Raw genomic sequence first — 17,182 nt, 5'->3', positions numbered from 1 at the left:
TCTTCATTTTTTTTTTTTTAGCTCGTTGATCGTTGGATCGGGCTGAGATTTTGACAACAGCTTCTAGACACGTTACTCTTCATTCTGAACGGTTGGATCGAAGATTGGTGGTGTATAAGTTGGTTGTTTTGTCAAAAACCTGGGCTGTCAGTATTGTGAGTTTTTCTCAAATATTTCTCCCTTCTTGTTGTATTCCAAGAATATATTGTTCTTAATGATATGTATGTTGTAGCCCTTAGTTAAATATGAAGAAGAACAATTATAAATCCATTATTTGTTGATAGTGAAAGTTTTTAGGTGGACTACGGTCCCGTGATTTTTCCCGCATCAGGTTTTACATGTAAAAATCTTGGTATTGATTTATGTGATTGTTTGCATTATTTTGTTGATTGTTTGATCCTAATTTTGATTGCACAAAGAGGGAAAAGAATTGGGACTTGTGATTTGTGATTTGGCAAAAATTGGTTTCTGGCTGTTCCTGGTTTTCCCAATACTTACAACACCGCTCCTACGTTGTCGGTCATGGATCCAGGATTCGGGCCGTGACAAACTCTATTAGCAATTTAACGCATCAGAAATTATCAACATAATTGCTCATGAAATTTTCGTAGTAATTTTCAATTTAAAAAAAAAAAGCAATGAGCTTCCTTTGATCATATATGATTATGCAAAACAGAAACAAATAAAATGATTCCAGACTATTCAGCAAAATGACATAAACAAAGTGTCCTGCAATTTCAATTGGGGAATACCACTCGGTTGGTCTTAACAGTACCTTTTCATATCTTGCAAGGGCAGAGATCACCTTTCTTTCTCTTTCCTTGCACTTCGGCTCCTATAAACAAAGTGTCCTGCAACTTTGCTGCTATCTTGTCCGCAAGATCTTTCAATGAAAGCATGCCAGAAAAACCAATGGGCTGTGAATACAAAAACATAGAATCTTGTGGATAAAAGGAGTAAAGGGCAAACAAGCATTTCGACACGCACACAAAGCCAATAATTGGATTTACAACAAAAAATAAGCACGCATGCCACTTTTTTATTTTCTCTTACAGGCAATTCAGATCTTATCCAACAAAAAAAAAATATGTTTCAAATTTATTTTATAGCATCGGTGCATTGGAAAGTCTCAATCAGCTACTTTGAAAGGAAGAGACAGGCTTCTAATTGACAGCAACAATTTGATCCACTTTCTTTTGGAAAGGTTTTGAAGTTTGAACCAAGTAAACTAACAAACCAGAGCTTTGATTATTATGGATTATGGTACACAAAATGCAAATTTCAAATGTTTCCTTGCGGGTATGTAACAGTAATTTTCCCACAAAAAAAAAAAACTATGTTTTAGAGTGATTGGGATGGTGAATATCACAAATTAAACTCTTTTTAAAAAAAAAGAAAATCGTAAAGTAATTAATGTGTCCTCGTACACATGAACAAAACGGTTATACTGAAAGAAGCCATGGGAAGGTTTGGACCATGCTTTTCTTTGCAGTCCTGTGGTCAGTATGGCTTATGCGTAATGACAAGGTATTCAATAACAGGGTCCCTGACTATGATACTATTTTCTTGTTGATATTGACAAGGCTATGTTCATGGTTGAGAGCGATCTACTCAGATTTCTCTTACTCTGCATCAGATTTATGGCTATCATATTAAGGTCTTGTGCATTGGACGAATGGGAAAAGCAATCGAGCTCCATTGTTATTTATGGAACCCCCCTGATGATCAAACACTAAAATGGAATGTTGATGGTTCTTCCAAGGGAAAACCAGGGCCTGCAGGTATTGGTGGTGTGTTAAGGGATCATCTAGGGATTGTTAAGAGGTATCTTCTTTTGTTCAGTGGGTAACAAGGACTCGAATGAAGCTGAGCTACTGGCAGTCGTCAAAGCAATGGAACTGTCTTCATCAAACAAGGATTTTGTGGGGCTCAATTTCTTGGTAGAATCAGACTCTGCTTCTGTGGTTAGTTGGTTGAACAATCCCCGCTCCAGACCTTGGAAGTTTCATGAGTTTGTTGCTCTGGTTTCCAGGTCTTCTTCAGGTCTGGGCAATGTCTCCTTCTGCCACACCCTCCGGGAAGCTAACTCCATGGCTGACCTTGGAAGTTTCTGCTCATTAATATTGTTGCAGGTTGTATTGCTTCTATGGCTGTTGCTGCTCTGGCTATGTAAGCTACCTTTTGGACTCTCAGCCTCCTTCGGCCACTACGTATTGCTTATCAAAAAACATAATCAAAACGGATTTTAACAATGGATCATGCTAATATTCCTCAATATCATTGGCATTGCTTGACATTGTTGTTTTTTAATTAATCGATTGTCAACTCCTGATTTAACAATGGATCATGCTCATAATCTAGTGTTTCTTTTGTCTCAAACACGATAATTTAGTGTTTCTTCTGATAATTTCTTTGTAAATGAAAGTTGTGAAGCCCCGAAATCCAAATGTCTAAAAAGTACGCATGCTGTTAGATTTAGGACAAGAAAGGACCATTATTCTAGACTTGGAGCATATAGAAGGCCGAGACGTTCTTTTAAAAGGAAGAGACTTCTGATCAATCAAATATAATTTTGTCATCTGATCATATCTCAAGATTGATTAAGATCCAAATGTGAAACTTTGGAGCAAATAATTCATCATTTCAGCTTTGAAAACTATGATTTAAAACTGTTTATTCAACCACGAAGACTATGCTCAGCCCATATTGTCATCCACTCACCAAGAATGGCAAACACATTATACTGTCTGAATAGATTTTTTTGCTTATATTCCTTTTCCGTCACATGGATTTCTCTTAACTAGTTCAAATATATAATCATCACTTAATTAAGAAGGATTTTTTTAAGAGATTAATATACATAGACACACACACACATATGCGTGCGTATTCTTAGTCAAATCTCGATTTCCAATTCAATATTCGTTTTTTTTTCAACTTTGATATAAAATTTGGCCAGCCCCTCGTGTCTTTTAGGTTAGATATAGTTGCCAAGATGAAGACAAACAACCTTTTCTGCAAATCTTCTCATACAAGGAACTAAAGCAAGCAAAAACATGACGATCTATTGTTATTTAGTACTTAGCATCGATCATCATGTCAATAATATATGGCTAGCTAATCCAGTAATCTATGTTTTAGGTATAACAAAAGGCAAACACTAGATGTGGCCATGTCCCACTCGCTCCCGTGATTGGCTCCATCTTAAGGCTTATGGCGCACCTCCATGGGGCCATATGTCATCCCATGATTGGCTCCATCTTAAGGCTTATGGCACATACGTGTGGCTAGCACTCATAGGAAATGATACATAATTTTCTTTCAAGTAAACTTGATCTACATGGATGACAAAAGGCAGGTTGGCAAAGTGATGTGAGAGATTCTTAGGGTTTGTCGGCAATGGTTGCATGCTTAATTTGCATTGTTGAGATGCATCAATTCAGGTAGGAAACTTTTGTACATGGAGGCAACGATTGGTCCCTCATAAATTCTTTAATTTGGGGGAGATTTTCTTGCAATATTGTTAATTTTAGCCCTAGATAACTTGTGGTATATAGGAGATACAACGCTCTTTCTTCTTTTAATTTAATATATATTAGTGCTTAGCAAAGAATTAAAAACTGAAAAGGTGTTCTTGGGATCATATATATCGATAGAAAAGAAATGGGAAATCTATGGTTAGGTGGCTAATGGACTTGCTTGGGTTCTCAAATGGCGATTCGGTGGAGTTGTTGGAGATTTGATAGCGTTCATCAAGACTAAAACCTATCTTTCAACTGAGAAAAGCAGATAGGATAAGAAAGCGGTGGGTTGAGAATTTGGTCCGGTTGTTTGATTCAATTCTTCAATGAGAATGTTTTCTCGGATGTTTTCACTTTTTATTTAATTTATTTTTGCTCGGTTGACTTCCCCTTCCTTCCATAAGTGGATATATATTTATTAAATATTCGGATCTTATGCCAAGACACTTTATTTGGAAGTATACGGAAATGGGTTTTTTTTTTTTTTTCTATAAAGGAGAGTTTCGAATTTAAATTTCTTTTAGAAGAGGATATATACGGCTTTTACTCTGCGTGACTCTGAACAAGAATATCAATCAGTACCAAACTCCCCTTTTGTCTCGAGAATTTGATGTAGGATTAATTTTGAAGTTATTAGAAAAGGAATTCAAGTCTTATTCATTCATGAGACACTTCACTCTTAATAGGAGCAAAACTTCAAGAAAAGAAAGGGAAAAAAAAGGTTGTTTAAATGCATAATCTTTGCCCTAGATTTTTGGCACAAGAAGCTACCCTCTTTAGCTTTTGAATAATGGGAAATTCCCTTTTGTTTCCAACAAGCATTTATGGCTAGTAAAAGGGCCTTCCAATCAAACCTTTATTACTTTACACTTTTTGTGAGCATGCCATGAATGAGAGAATGAACCCAAAGGGAGGCAAGATCACATGTGAAACTAGAACAGAAGTGCTTCACTATGCTGTTGCAATTTGATGAGAAGTGTAAGCAGCTTGGGGAACCACTGGGTCCCCGGTGCATAGCAAGTTCACAACTCCATTGTTGAGGAGTCAACCTCAATGCTCTCTTTTAGTCCATCAATCCTCCAACAACGGCTATCATTTTCTCAAAGTGATGGATTGAAAAAATTGGCCGTGGAGACCAAAAGGAAAAGTGAATGACACGGCCTTGCACAGGAAAAAGCAGTTTTGTCTGAAATCCTTAGCCCTTTTCTCACGAGATAAAACCCAATATATTTCTCAATATTGCATGCAATTATCACTCGGTTTTCATTTTCCAGATGCACACGTGTGAATACTACATGGACATCGATTTTGTTGGGTAAGTAATTATATAAGTTTGAATTGATTTGAAAGTAAAATGATGGTATGCGCGGTAGCACAGCCTATCTCTCCATGGAATATTTGCCTTTTGATCTCTTAGTGAATGAATTTTATACAAGTAGCAGTCACTGCTGCTAGAACGATCGCTGGCCAGTCCCAGCAGCGTCTCTCTCACTAGGTAGCGGGTCGATTTGGTGCTTTCAGAAAGCAAGTAGCTTAAGCGAAGGAAGAGAAATCTGAATTCTATGGAAGCACAACAAATTCTGAATCCTACGTTCCAGGTTTTTTTAGACCTTCATGACTAATTAATCATTGGCAAGATGTAACGAGAGAGGGAAAAAAAATCATTTGCAAGAAACCTAGATTAAACGCAACTTTTTAAATCCAATATGTACTTGGAACTGTGCCTTCATAAATCTTTCACAATGTTTACCATCATTAATTTTTTTGACTGTCAATTTTCCTTGCATCAAGCAACATGTCTTGTCCCTTGATATGGGAATTAAGGTACGCTAATGTCTGATCAAGACATGATTAATTTCTTAACAAAAAAGTCATGTATGATAGACTAATTGTGAGCTGTGTCAGATCCAACCAACTAAATTAAAGCAAGCGAAACGTACAGTGCTCCAAAACTATTTACAAGGAAGTCAAATTTCACCAGTTTGAGTGAATTTTCATGCTCTGATAATGTCCTCATAGATTGACATTAGAAATCCTGTAGGGAAATAATAGATAGCGCAAGCACCCAGCGGCAAGGAAAGACAGTAGTGAGAATGGAAATAACAATAAAAAGACACATGATAATGGTACATTTCGACAAGCACAATGCTTCTCCATTAATTATGAGGAAGAAGAAAGGGACAAAATAATGGTACTGCAACCACAAAGCTTAAGACATCTCCTACCCCATTGACCATCCTTTGTAGCCTGTCTCAACCAATTATTTCAATGATGTAGTGCAGTAGAGTTCTGCCATTGTGACACATGTCAGGTGTTGTTTGGACATGACCACCAGCTTGAAATAATCCTTTGATCACCAGAAAATCCCTTCTTCTTGCATATCTTTAGCAAGAGTCGTCTCTCTATATATATATATATAGAGAGAGAGAGAGAGTTTTGTGGTCTCTAGGCTAAACTGCTTCTCTTGCTCTCCAAGATTCAAAGGCACCAACCCCATGAAGGAAACATGGAGATATCTAGCAGGCATTGCAGGCCCAAGTGGTTATGGCTCAAATTCAACTGCTGAGCAAGTTATTCAAGATTCTGCTTGCTTAGTCCCTCCCCATTTAACTGCCATCATCACTGGTTAGTTTCCGGATTTTATCTTTAACCACCAAGATATATACACAAGTTTATTTATTTTGATGTTGGGAATTATTTTTCATCTTTTCACCACCTTTTTCCTGAATAAGCATGGATGAAAAAGGTTTGTTCCCTTTTCCTTTTCATTTTCTTGGAGGAGTTTTACCCTTTGAGATTGTGAGATTTCCTCCTTCTTCATCTTCCTTCGCTACCCCTTTCCCTTCTTCCTCAAGACATTATCAACTTCTTTGCTTTCTTTTTCTCCTTTTTTTCCTATTTCAGAGTGCAGTGAGTTACAAGGGTTAATTTTACCTTCAATTCTTTTCTCTCACGTTCTCTACTTTCAAATTAAGATTTGACCAAATGGTTCATCACTCCATGTCTCGCACCATCAGCAACCATTTCGTTTTCTTTTCCTTCAACATATTGATCTCTTCCATATTTTCCTATAGTTTCTGGCAATGGTTTTCATGGCCCTTTTTGTGTGTGGCGTGTGCTGCAGAAAATGAGTAGTCGATCTGAGGTTAAGAGCATATAGTTTTTGTATTATCCTCCCAACAATCAGTATATTCTACGAAGGTTATTTAACTAGTGGCCCTTTCTGGCTATTGCGAGATAGGGTTTTGTCTCTTTTGAGTGATTTTTATCTATATATATTCTCTGATTGGTTCATACTTGATCACTTCTTTCTCAGCCATGAATCATGCCCTTGTTTTATATACTTTCATCGTTTTTCACCTGCTTTTTTTTATTGAACTGATTTTCCTTCGATCTTATTCAAAAAGCATATCCATGAATCTCCATGCATTTATTATTTATTCTCAACTTGCACAAGTTTAATTATATATACATTCTCAACCAGACAATTAATGATGTTACGTTTCCCGATCAGAAAAACAAAATATATACAGAATGTAACTCTCATATATAAAAAAATAAGAGTAGCTTTTGAATTTTTAATCTTAATATAGTGCTATTAATTTATTTGTGTAATAAAAAAATGTATCACAAGATTCACAACATTCTTCTATATATATATATATATATATATATATTATTCCCGCTCTAATTAATTATCTGTAATGTTTTGACTTTACCAGGTATTTTTTAATTTATACCACTCGTTTGCTGTTTTTTTTCTTTAAAGGGGCTACATCAGGTATTGGAGTGGAAACAGCAAGAGCACTAGCTAAAAAGGGTATGAGAATAGTGATTCCTGCAAGGGACTTGAAAAAGGCAGCTGGAGTAAAGGAAGCGATACAAAAAGAGAGTCCAAATGCAGAGATAATAATATTTGAGACTGATATGAGCTCGTTTGTTTCTGTAAAGAGATTTTGTTCTGGTTTTCTTGCTCTTGGACTACCCCTGAACATCCTCATGTGAGTGTATATATATATATATATATATATATATCAATTAATTCTTGATCTCTTGTATTTTTTTGACCGGCAATGTTTTCATGAACACGTACGAAATCTTGGAGAATAGTTGCTAAGAGTATGATCACTTTAATTGCAGAAATAATGCTGGAATATACTCTCAGAAATTGGAGTTCTCTGAAGACAAAATCGAAATGACATTTGCTACGAATTACTTGGGTAAACACTGAATCTCTTACTGGTTCTTCTTCTTCTTTCCGTAATTATGATATTGCAGGTATCTTTCTTTTTTAAAAAAAAAACATATCCAAACTTATCTGACAATCTCAAGTGTTGTGGGGAAAATCATGAGAATCAAAAATAAAAATGGGGAAAATCATGATTACATTGAAATAATGAAAAAGCAGAAAAGACACGGCTAACTATTATGCTTAACTTTATGGTTATGATAATACCTCCTTGTTAGACCACTAAATAATAAAATAATACTAATTAATAACCCAAAAAAAAAAAAAGTAAAAGTGGTTTGTCAACCTTGATTGCAGGTCTAATTAGTGTTATCAAGATGTTTAGAGGCATGGTGGGATTAGTCATTACATGAAGATGTACACAATGGGCCTTCCTCTCTATAGGCCCTAACAGTGTTCGAGTGTGGTTGTATTTTTTATTTGGGACCCCATTTCTACACTCATAGCTAGTTGTTAGATTCAAGAATCAAGATTGTTCATTAGAAGGGATTTAATTTTGATTAGCATACTAACGGATTTGAGAATATCAATAATAAAAAACAAAAAATAAATTATGAAGTTTTAAGATGATGATTTGGGGCCCTAAAACATCAAAAAGATGTGGCAAGGTGGTGGGAAAATCAAGTTTTTACTACCATCAAGACCGACCGACCGATCTTGAGACCTTTTTTTGCAGGGCATTATTTGATGACAGAGCTGCTGTTAGAGAAAATGATAGAAACAGCAGAGCAGACAGGCATCCAAGGAAGAATAATAAATCTCTCGTCTGTAATTCACAGCTGGGTGAAGAGAGATGCTTTTTGCCTCCAGAAAATGCTAAGCCCGAAGAGGTAAGATCCCTCTCCTTCCCTTAATTTCAGTAACATTACATTTGAAAAGGAATCGTGCGGCATCATTTGAGTGCCATGAGCCCATATCTAGTAAAGAGCTTGGGCTAAAATTACACCCTCTCAAATGATACGTGATTAGACTAAAAGAGATACTAATGATAACATAACAACCACCAAGAATCTAATCAGCATCGATTAAACAGTCATTAGCAAGTTGTAGGAAAATCCCAAATGGAGTAATCATGATTATGAAGGGAATTATTGCTATGTAAGAAAAAATCAAGCTTCAGATTTGGTTTTCTCATTTTGCAGCTATGATGGGACACGTGCATATTCTCAGTCCAAATTGGCTAATATATTGCACGTCAAGGAAATAGCCAGACAGCTCAGGGTAAAATGCCACCCATGATCAGCCCCTTTACTTCTTCTCTCTTCCCTTTTAGACACCAAAGCTCAAGGTAAATTTTGATTTTTTTGGCAGGCAAGGAATGCAAGAGTAACTATCAATGCGGTACATCCAGGCATTGTGAAGACTGGAATATTGAGAGCTAGTTATAAGGGCTTCCTCACAGGTAGCTTCATTTATCTTCCTCCCGGAGTATTTTCATGGAAGAAAATTAAAAACAATCTAATATAAGTACTAAAAATCTTATCTGCAGATTCCCTTTACTTCATTGCGTCCAAGTTACTAAAATCAACATCTCAGGTTTGTCAACGCTCCCTTGTCATTTCCCCTGTCAAAAAGATTCATGTACATACAGACAGACACAGAGACTTCAAGTTAGGTGAGCGAGTGTGCTTTTATGATATGCAGGGTGCATCAACCACATGTTATGTTGCTTTGAGTCAGCAAATAGAAGGTGTGAGTGGCAAATACTTCGCAGACTGTAATGAAAGTAAATGTTCAACTCTGGCAAATGATGAATCTGAAGCACAGAAACTGTGGATGCAAACCCATGCACTGATGCAGAGATATCTGTATCTACCAGCAGCATAGCATGCTCTTCCTAGTGATGAGAGTACATATTTAGGAGTCATGTATATTTACAAGTTATAAATTCTATCGGATGTACATACACTTAAGAAAGGGATTTTATAAGAGTAGGAGCTAATAAAAAAAGAGTAAAGGATAATTCAAAGTTGACAAATTTAAATAACGAGATAGTGATGGCACATCATTGTATAATAGAGGAGAGGATATGAGATTTAGTTCAATTTATGACATTAATAAAAGGGATTATTTCCTTCGCATAAGTTTACAAGTGAGCTATTTTGTTCTTATTACCTTAAGCAAAAAAAAATCTCAATGGAGGGACAAGAGATGACTTGAACGGGCAAGCCAGATGGGAGAAAAGCCTCTAACCGGCTGGATTGCCCTCCTCTCGTATATGAGACTCTGTGTTTAGGGAAGGGGAAGGAGAGCAAGGGGTCAATCATAAGATCATAGCTATGAAAACCAGTTCAGGAAAAGCATAAAATGTGAAAACTTATGAAAACTGAGTTGTCCCGATTATCCGTTTCAAAGAACATCAGCGCATCACATTGAATTAAATGATATCTAAAACTAAACACAGTGTGCTTCTAATAGGTCGAAATCCATAGATTAGACATCAACAAAAGGGACAATCATGTTTGGCCCTTTACATCGGTCATCGAGTAAGATCACAAGTACAGCATAATACACTAAAGCAGCTTGGGCTCCTTGTTGAGGTCATCGTGCCAGGTGAGTAGTAATCGTTCTGTTGGAGAGTCTTCATTCCCTTTCAGTTAATTTTCCACTAATATGATAAATTGGCCTGATTCACATATCGACTATCAAGCAAGAAAGCAACCTAGTCACAAACAATGACCAGCTTCACACAAGCAAGTTAAAAGGGCACGCAATCATACCAAACTAAAGGTGACAAAAACTGCCTCCACTTCTTCATTTCTTACCCTGACATAAATTTCAGAACAAGAAAATCCACATCAGTGGAAGTTGTATAGCACAAATATCAAAGAACTAAAAGGGGAATTGTAATAAATACATAATGAGCAAGAATGCTTTTATTTGAGAATGAAAAGGAGAGAGAAAGGCTACACAAGAGCATGATAAGAACGTTGGAGAACAACCACAACACAGTTGCCACACAGAACCTATAGGCCTTGCTTGGTAATCTCAGAATGCAGAAAGTTCAAGGAATGATAGTGACAAACTCGACATGCTAGGAGGAATACTGGCTACATCATGTTGTCTACATATTTCAAACTCAATTTATAGCCTTTTTTTTCAATTGTCATCCACCACTAATTGCCTAGAGTTAAATTGCAAGAAAAAAACAATCATTATCCAGTTGGTATTTGGAGGTGGTAAAAAACATTGAACTTCCTATGCAATCAAAATCAAGTTACCTTAAAGCGTGGGGACCGGCGAACAGATACAGGAGACATGATTGCCTGTCTCCCTCCTCTTCCATGCCTACTTCTCTTGGAATTTCTTTTGAGTTCATCTGAAGTTTGGCTTGTCGTTGATGGAGATTCACTTACGTCACTAAAAACTGGAGCAGACACAGATATTGTTGTCTCTTGATGAAGAGTTGTGGACTGAGGCAAGAATCCTAATGCATTAAGGTTGAACATACAATAGTTTAGTTTAGGAGTACTGAAATTGCTCGTAAACAGCCGAGCTGAAAGCCTATTCATCAAACTTCTCCACATTTTAGTGGTTGTCCCAGAAGAGCAACTAGCATGTCACATTCAGGTCATGTCTGGAACCAACATTTATGTTTGCTGAAATAATGAACCATTCCATGGAAAATAATGCACAAAAGAGAAAGCAAGTGCCCATTATCCAGAAAGTATCCCAAGTACACAGGTTAAAGGAACACAAGTAAAACTCTACCAAGTGGTGCAGCTTCTTGAAACTTCTCTCTTAATTTTCTGACAAATTTGAACAAGCCATTGGTTTTATTCAACTCATGGATCAACTGTTTGGTGTCATTCAATTGTGGATCACAAGCCAACACTGCAAATTAGGCAGAAAAAACTTTAAATATAATAAGAATATATTCAAACAACAGATGATGAAAAGTTTAGCCCATATCAGAAATGGAATGGACAAAGACTCAGTTGAGTTGAGGTCTGAAATTAATTTATAATCCAAATGCATCCATTACTTACATGTGTACATATCATTTTCATAGCGAATGGTGAAAGAGTACTCCTTGTATGGATTTTTCAAATTGATGTTGTTGAATGTGAATTTTACCCCTAAACATATCGAGAATTTGTAAGTACGGAATTTACATAAAGGAATAAAAGAGAATGATTATTCAAAAATGCAATTGCATAGATTACCCCTGCCACCTTCAATTTTGAAGCCAAGAACCATATTGTACCATAACATTGCCTCTTGAATTTCCCTTCTATGGTCGATGTCTTGGTGTTCTGTTTCTTTGGATGTTGCCAAAGCTGTAAACAATGCCAAAGAGAAAAGGGCAGAGAGCAGAGACCAATAAGCAAAACTAAAGTATGGTTTCGAAGGCAACTGACAAAGAAACAAACATAAGAAATATCACAGCATGCTACAATTGAGGATGTACAAACTCTAAATTCATCAACAATATGAATTCAGACTTGGTGATTCCTCTTCCAATCAAAGATGAGCCATGGTTATGTAGTCAGTCCAGGTATTGCATTCAAACTAACCACCAATAGTTGAATTGTACAGTTCAGATCCCATCCTAATGGATGTTTGCATAAGTTCCCATAGTGCCCTAACATGTCAGGAAAATGTGAAAACACATCCTACAAATCTCCACCTTTCCAACCTTTGTTTCCAACTCAATCAGAACCAAGATCTAACCCTAGTCATGTTTAGAACCACGATATAACCATCAATTTCACAGGCATAACCCAAACTGACAGAAATCTCATCTTAATCAAGTTAGTTAATGAAACAATATTTGAAGGAAAATGCACTATTCAATTTTTCACGAGAGTAAGTATGGCAATGGAGTAAAGGATATGAACAATTAACAATCAAACAATTAACAATTAGCTAATAACAGGAAAAAATATTACCTAGAGATTGCTGGGACATGATTGCTGCATGCTCATCCCTCCTGGCCCTTTGAACTTGAACACTCTTTTGAAGTTTTTGTATTCTAGCTCTTGTAGCAGATATGGAGTCCCTTGTTACCAGCTGCTTGGCCTCTTTCTGAGTCTTAACTATACGAGAACACAAATTAAAAAATAATAAACAAATAAATCTGAAAGCTAATGGAAATCAGTTTTAAAGCATTTTATCACACAAAACATAAATAAAAATTGAAGCAGAGAGTGGATTTGTTTAGAGAAGAAAAGACACACATTTTCCCTTATCAATCTTTACTCACTTCCAGCATTCTTATTAAGACACCAAAAAGTCTCAATTCAAATACAAGTCTCTGCTGCTCTTTCTTCAGCTAATTTTGTATCAGACCAATTTTGGAAGCTATAACATTTCTTTACTCTCCGAAATAGCATATCTTTGTCTCCCCTAAACATTATGTGCCACTAGTTGATCATTTATTTAGTTAAGGGTTTCCAAAATAGCGTGGCAATCCATCAACTCAAGCATACAAATGGTAAATAAAACAAAACATCATAATTGATGATTGGTGAAAGTTAAACTCCACCTTCACATTTGGAACCGGGAGTAAGTTATTTCTTTGAAATTTTAAGCGTGTAGAAGCAAATAAAAATTAATGGAAAGAAAATGCAAATCCTGGTTAAGATTTACTCAAAAACATTAATTCTCAACAAGCAAATCAATATGTTCTGTCTTCCATTACAGATTAATGCTTAAACCAATAAAATTAACTAGAAAAACACACTAGCTGTAATTGCAAGCAAACAATACAGCCCTCCCAAAACCTAAAGTTTCAATCAAAAACGGTAATGACGATCGCTCGTTGTAAGGCAATCAATATTAGATTGTTTAGTTACAAACTTAAAATCATAGTAGCATTTACCAGTGTTCAGTCAGTGAATCACTTGCAATATGCACATTCTCCATCAATTAATTAATTACTACTCGCATTTTAAATGCCCGAAACACCTGAATTCAGATTTCACATCCAAATTATGAACCAGCCACTTCAAAAGATCTAATAAATTAAAGGATTTTACAACACTAAAAATTGCCAGCATAAATTCACTGAGGGTTTTCACCTCCAAATACAGGTAAGAAGAAAACAGAGAGAGAGAGAGAGAGAAACCTGCCAGAACTTTAACAAATTCACCATCAGCTTCTTTCAAGCTAGATTTCAACCTCCCTAATTTCCCTGCAAACAAAACAAAAATCACACAATTTCCAAAGCACTAACCGTTCTAATTCCATCCACAAGTAGAACAGTTAACTTCCCAAACTAACTACACTACAAACCCAAGCTTCTATTTAAGCAAGTTGGAGTAAAGTGAAAATGCAAGCCTTCTGACCTTGATTCTGCACAGTTTCTTCTGCTCTGGCCTTGACTGAATCCATAGAGTTGGAAAACGACGCCGTGAAGGAGTCCATTTTCTGCAGTTGGATTTGGGCATCTCTGTCGCAAATCAACCGCAAGGACTCCATTTTTGCTCGTACAGTTTCCGTCGCTTTCCATTCCATTTTCTTTGCGCTATGCGAGAGGGGGAGGGGGAGGGGGAGAGAGAGAGTGTGTGTTTTAATTTAAATTTTGCTTTTATCGAACACTTTTGAATTAAATGAATTAGGCGGCCCAATTTGATTTTGCAAATCACACTTTCGTTTTCCTTTTTTTTATTTTTTTTTCTCTCATCTTTTTGCGCGTTTACTTCTTTGCCCTTTCCGCAGGCCGGGAACGCGTGTTTTTGTGTTATGGGCTACGGACTTTTCTGGGAACCGATACTGGACTGCCGGAGGCTATTCTACTGGTTCAATCCTCATTCCCTGCCCTTCAAGGGTTGTAATCTATTTTCTTTTGGGCTAATTAGGGGCTGGAGCTCACACTCTACGAGGTGGTTATTGGGCCCTGAGTATATCTCCACTGGGCTAGTTCCATAGCAATTGAAGGATGGCCTTTTCTTTTCTTTTTGAAAATGAAAACATGTAAAAAAAAAACAACTTGCAGGGAAAAAAAAAATCATACACTGACTTATAAAATCACTGGAAACTACTACACTTGAACCCATCCAGCAATAGATATGAAAAGGCCATCAAGATGATATTGCAAGCCATTTTTCTCGAAAATTGAAGGATTTTAAACTCCGCTTCCTTCCACTCAAATTATTAAACTAAATCTAATTTATGATAACTTAAAAATCTGAATTACGAGTTAATTTATATAAATCAAAATATTATTTTAATTTTTTTAAAATTAAAATGACTTTATTTTGAAAAAAATAATCATATTTAGTTTTAACTTGTCGATTGGGTTTCTAGTTCTCTCATCATCCGAATCAACTCTAAATTATTATTTAAAAAAAATTAAGCTTAGACAGACCTAAATTTACAGGGTTTTAAGTTGACTTGTTGAACCGGGTTTAATAATTGAACATCTAATTGTTCCGCATGTTTCCCAGGAGAAAATACTAGAAATAATTAGACATGCATCTTCTAACAATTCAAGCATTTTTTTTAAGGTCTGCATGAAAATACGTTGCATGAATCACAAAACGAAACCTGACTGGCATAAGAAACCTTTCGCATGACAGTTCTAAGAAAAAAAAAAAAAACGACAGAAAAAAAAACCATTACTATAAGCTGCCTTTCGTGACATGAAAATTAATTAATACCTCTCTTTGGAGCCGAAAGAAGAAAAGCCATTTAGGGCATTAACCTTAAAAGAAGGGAAGAGCATTCCAACATAGAAACAAGTGGTACTATAAAATGGTTGTCTGATGGTGATCCAATATGAAACCAAAATAAAGTATAATTTCCAGTTTTCCATCATCAAGCAAAGAATAATAATTGAAGTGCTTAAATTAAAAACAAGAACAAAAAAGTACATTTATTTTCATTAAATTTACGTGCTGTGTGGAGTTTTGTGGCTACGGCCCCCCGTGTTGTGGAAGAAAGAGAGGGCCATGCCTAAAAAATGTTTCTTGGTCTAAATGATCTCATAGTTGACTAGCCATTGATGATTTACAGAACCTTCTTTTCATAGGGATGGTTTCGTGTATCCATGCAATTATTGCTCGAAAGAAAGCCATCAACTATACTTTTTTTTTAATTATTATTAATATTGATATTTGAATCAGCTCCACTAATATTTTATGACCTTAAAATTAACGATTAAATAAGACTTTAGTAGTCATCATATTAACAACTATAGGGTTCGAATCTGAAACCACAGGAGGAGACATCAATTACACTTTTACTTTGTACATTTACGTGGTGTTTGGCATTAACTGTATTTTGAAAAAAAAATATTTTTTTTAGTTTTAAATTAATTTTTTATGTGTTTTTTGGATCGTTTTAATGTGTTGATGTCAAAAAAAATATATATTTTTAAATTAAAAATATTTAAAAAAACAATATTCACCACGTATCAAATAAATTTTAATTATGCCGTGACTCAACGTTAGAACTCCTTCCTCTTTCAGGAACTACAATCCAAATGATGTCTGCAACTTACGAAAAAACTCACAAACAACATAGAAAAATTTGAAATAAATTAAGACAGTTACTATTTTCTAATAAATGAGTTAATTATATAGTGCAATCTGGAGCTTACCTGAACTCAAAATTCTTCACCTGTCTTGGCTGGCTAATATATTAATTTGAGATGCTATTAATATAATTAGTACTGGATTTGGAATTCCACAGTAAATTAAGCTGTCGGTGCATAAATCTTACACCATTAAAGTTTAATAATCAAGTTTCTTTTTTTCTTGATTAATTAAATAAATAAATCAATCAAGCTGATGATGCAGAAATGGACCAAAAGCGTAGAAAACAAAACAGGGATAAGATTAAATAGCAACAATGGCTAATGATTTGGATATAATTATAATTAAAACAGCATGAATGCACGATCATCTTGCATGTTGCTCTTGATTTGCCTTTAGAATTAATTGCATCTAAGACTAGCGCATATTAATGTGCTTTTCATACTTAAAAAATGCTAATTATCCTTGAAATAATTTATCGGTTTAATTAATTAATCATGGGGTCTCCATTGAGAGTTTACAAATTAAGGAGCTCAAATGTGGTGATCATTGGTATGGATCCATGTTGTTCATGATTTTCTCACTTTTTTTAATGAATTAATAATATATATTTACTTCTTTTTTCTCTCTCTTCATGTTCACTTTCATGTTCTAAACATGCCATATGAATTTCTTTGCCTAGATAATGCTCTCTTTTGAAAGATTGTCGACCGGAATCAAAGCACATAATCTTGAATTTGACTGCTACCCGTCCCACCGGCAAGCATCAATAAATTAAACCAGCAACAAAAGGGAATGATCATATTGTAAGAAAGAAAGAAAAAATCGATATTTAAAAGAGGAAAAATAAAAGAAACATTGATTACAATCACAACCTGTTATCCTTCTTCTTTTTTTCTTTTTTCTTTTTTTTTAATCGCTCTGGGCATTCA

General features: G+C 35.5%; 2 protein-coding genes and 1 long non-coding RNA gene across 9 annotated transcripts; 2 read left to right on the top strand and 1 right to left on the bottom strand.

The window, feature by feature from the left end:
- Positions 1-676: 676 nt before the first annotated feature.
- On the top strand, positions 677-2,275 carry LOC127904393 (uncharacterized). The gene is made up of 2 exons (XR_008057523.1): positions 677-1,223; positions 1,584-2,275. It is a non-coding gene; the product is annotated as an uncharacterized LOC127904393 (long non-coding RNA).
- A 3,254-nt stretch (positions 2,276-5,529) lies between these two features.
- On the top strand, positions 5,530-9,854 carry LOC7457761 (short-chain dehydrogenase TIC 32 B, chloroplastic). Of its 2 annotated transcripts, XM_024585906.2 has the most exons (9): positions 5,999-6,146; positions 6,646-6,722; positions 7,291-7,522; positions 7,662-7,741; positions 8,447-8,600; positions 8,913-8,991; positions 9,082-9,172; positions 9,260-9,306; positions 9,415-9,854. In XM_024585906.2, the coding sequence occupies exons 3-9, from the start codon at positions 7,344-7,346 to the stop codon at positions 9,595-9,597; spliced, it is 813 nt and encodes a 270-aa protein (XP_024441674.1). In that variant the 5' UTR covers positions 5,999-6,146; positions 6,646-6,722; positions 7,291-7,343; the 3' UTR covers positions 9,598-9,854. The 2 variants fall into 2 exon arrangements, with proteins under 2 accessions (XP_002322183.1, XP_024441674.1); XM_002322147.4 differs by lacking the exon at positions 6,646-6,722 and having other exon boundaries at positions 5,530-6,146.
- On the bottom strand, positions 8,940-14,317 carry LOC7453785 (kinetochore protein SPC25 homolog). 6 transcript variants are annotated; one of them, XR_002977985.2, is made up of 10 exons: positions 14,061-14,315; positions 13,841-13,906; positions 12,663-12,809; positions 11,937-12,050; positions 11,760-11,849; positions 11,482-11,604; positions 10,992-11,197; positions 10,491-10,536; positions 9,886-9,996; positions 8,940-9,334 (listed from the first exon to the last, which is right to left on the bottom strand). XR_002977985.2 is itself a non-coding variant. In XM_024585908.2 (9 exons), exons 1-8 carry the CDS (start codon positions 14,227-14,229, stop codon positions 10,525-10,527), a joined length of 927 nt encoding a protein of 308 aa, XP_024441676.1. In that variant the 5' UTR covers positions 14,230-14,315; the 3' UTR covers positions 8,940-9,334; positions 10,491-10,524. The 6 variants fall into 6 exon arrangements, 5 of the variants coding, with proteins under 5 accessions (XP_024441676.1, XP_002321620.2, XP_024441675.1 ...); XM_024585908.2 differs by lacking the exon at positions 9,886-9,996; XM_002321584.4 differs by lacking the exons at positions 8,940-9,334; positions 9,886-9,996 and adding an exon at positions 10,030-10,412.
- Positions 14,318-17,182: the final 2,865 nt, after the last annotated feature.

This window comes from Populus trichocarpa, chromosome 15 (assembly GCF_000002775.5).
Source record: "Populus trichocarpa isolate Nisqually-1 chromosome 15, P.trichocarpa_v4.1, whole genome shotgun sequence".
In the NCBI taxonomy this organism is placed as follows: domain Eukaryota; kingdom Viridiplantae; phylum Streptophyta; class Magnoliopsida; order Malpighiales; family Salicaceae; genus Populus; species Populus trichocarpa.
This window is presented reverse-complemented; position numbering and strand designations above follow the sequence as displayed.

What these genes read in the sequence shown, in the direction of transcription:
- LOC7453785 (XM_024585908.2), bottom strand. Translation starts at nt 14,229, where the DNA reads ATGGAATGGAAAGCGACGGAAACTGTACGAGCAAAAATGGAGTCCTTG. An exon ending in TGAAAATGATATGTACACAT is followed by an intron (nt 11,605 to 11,759) that starts GTAAGTAATGGA and finishes CCTAATTTGCAG; the next exon opens with TGTTGGCTTGTGATCCACAA. An exon ending in TCAAGAAGCTGCACCACTTG is followed by an intron (nt 11,198 to 11,481) that starts GTAGAGTTTTAC and finishes TTAATGCATTAG; the next exon opens with GATTCTTGCCTCAGTCCACA.
- LOC7457761 (XM_002322147.4), top strand. Translation starts at nt 6,017, where the DNA reads ATGAAGGAAACATGGAGATATCTAGCAGGCATTGCAGGCCCAAGTGGT. An exon ending in CTACCCCTGAACATCCTCAT is followed by an intron (nt 7,523 to 7,661) that starts GTGAGTGTATAT and finishes CTTTAATTGCAG; the next exon opens with AAATAATGCTGGAATATACT. An exon ending in TACTAAAATCAACATCTCAG is followed by an intron (nt 9,307 to 9,414) that starts GTTTGTCAACGC and finishes TATGATATGCAG; the next exon opens with GGTGCATCAACCACATGTTA.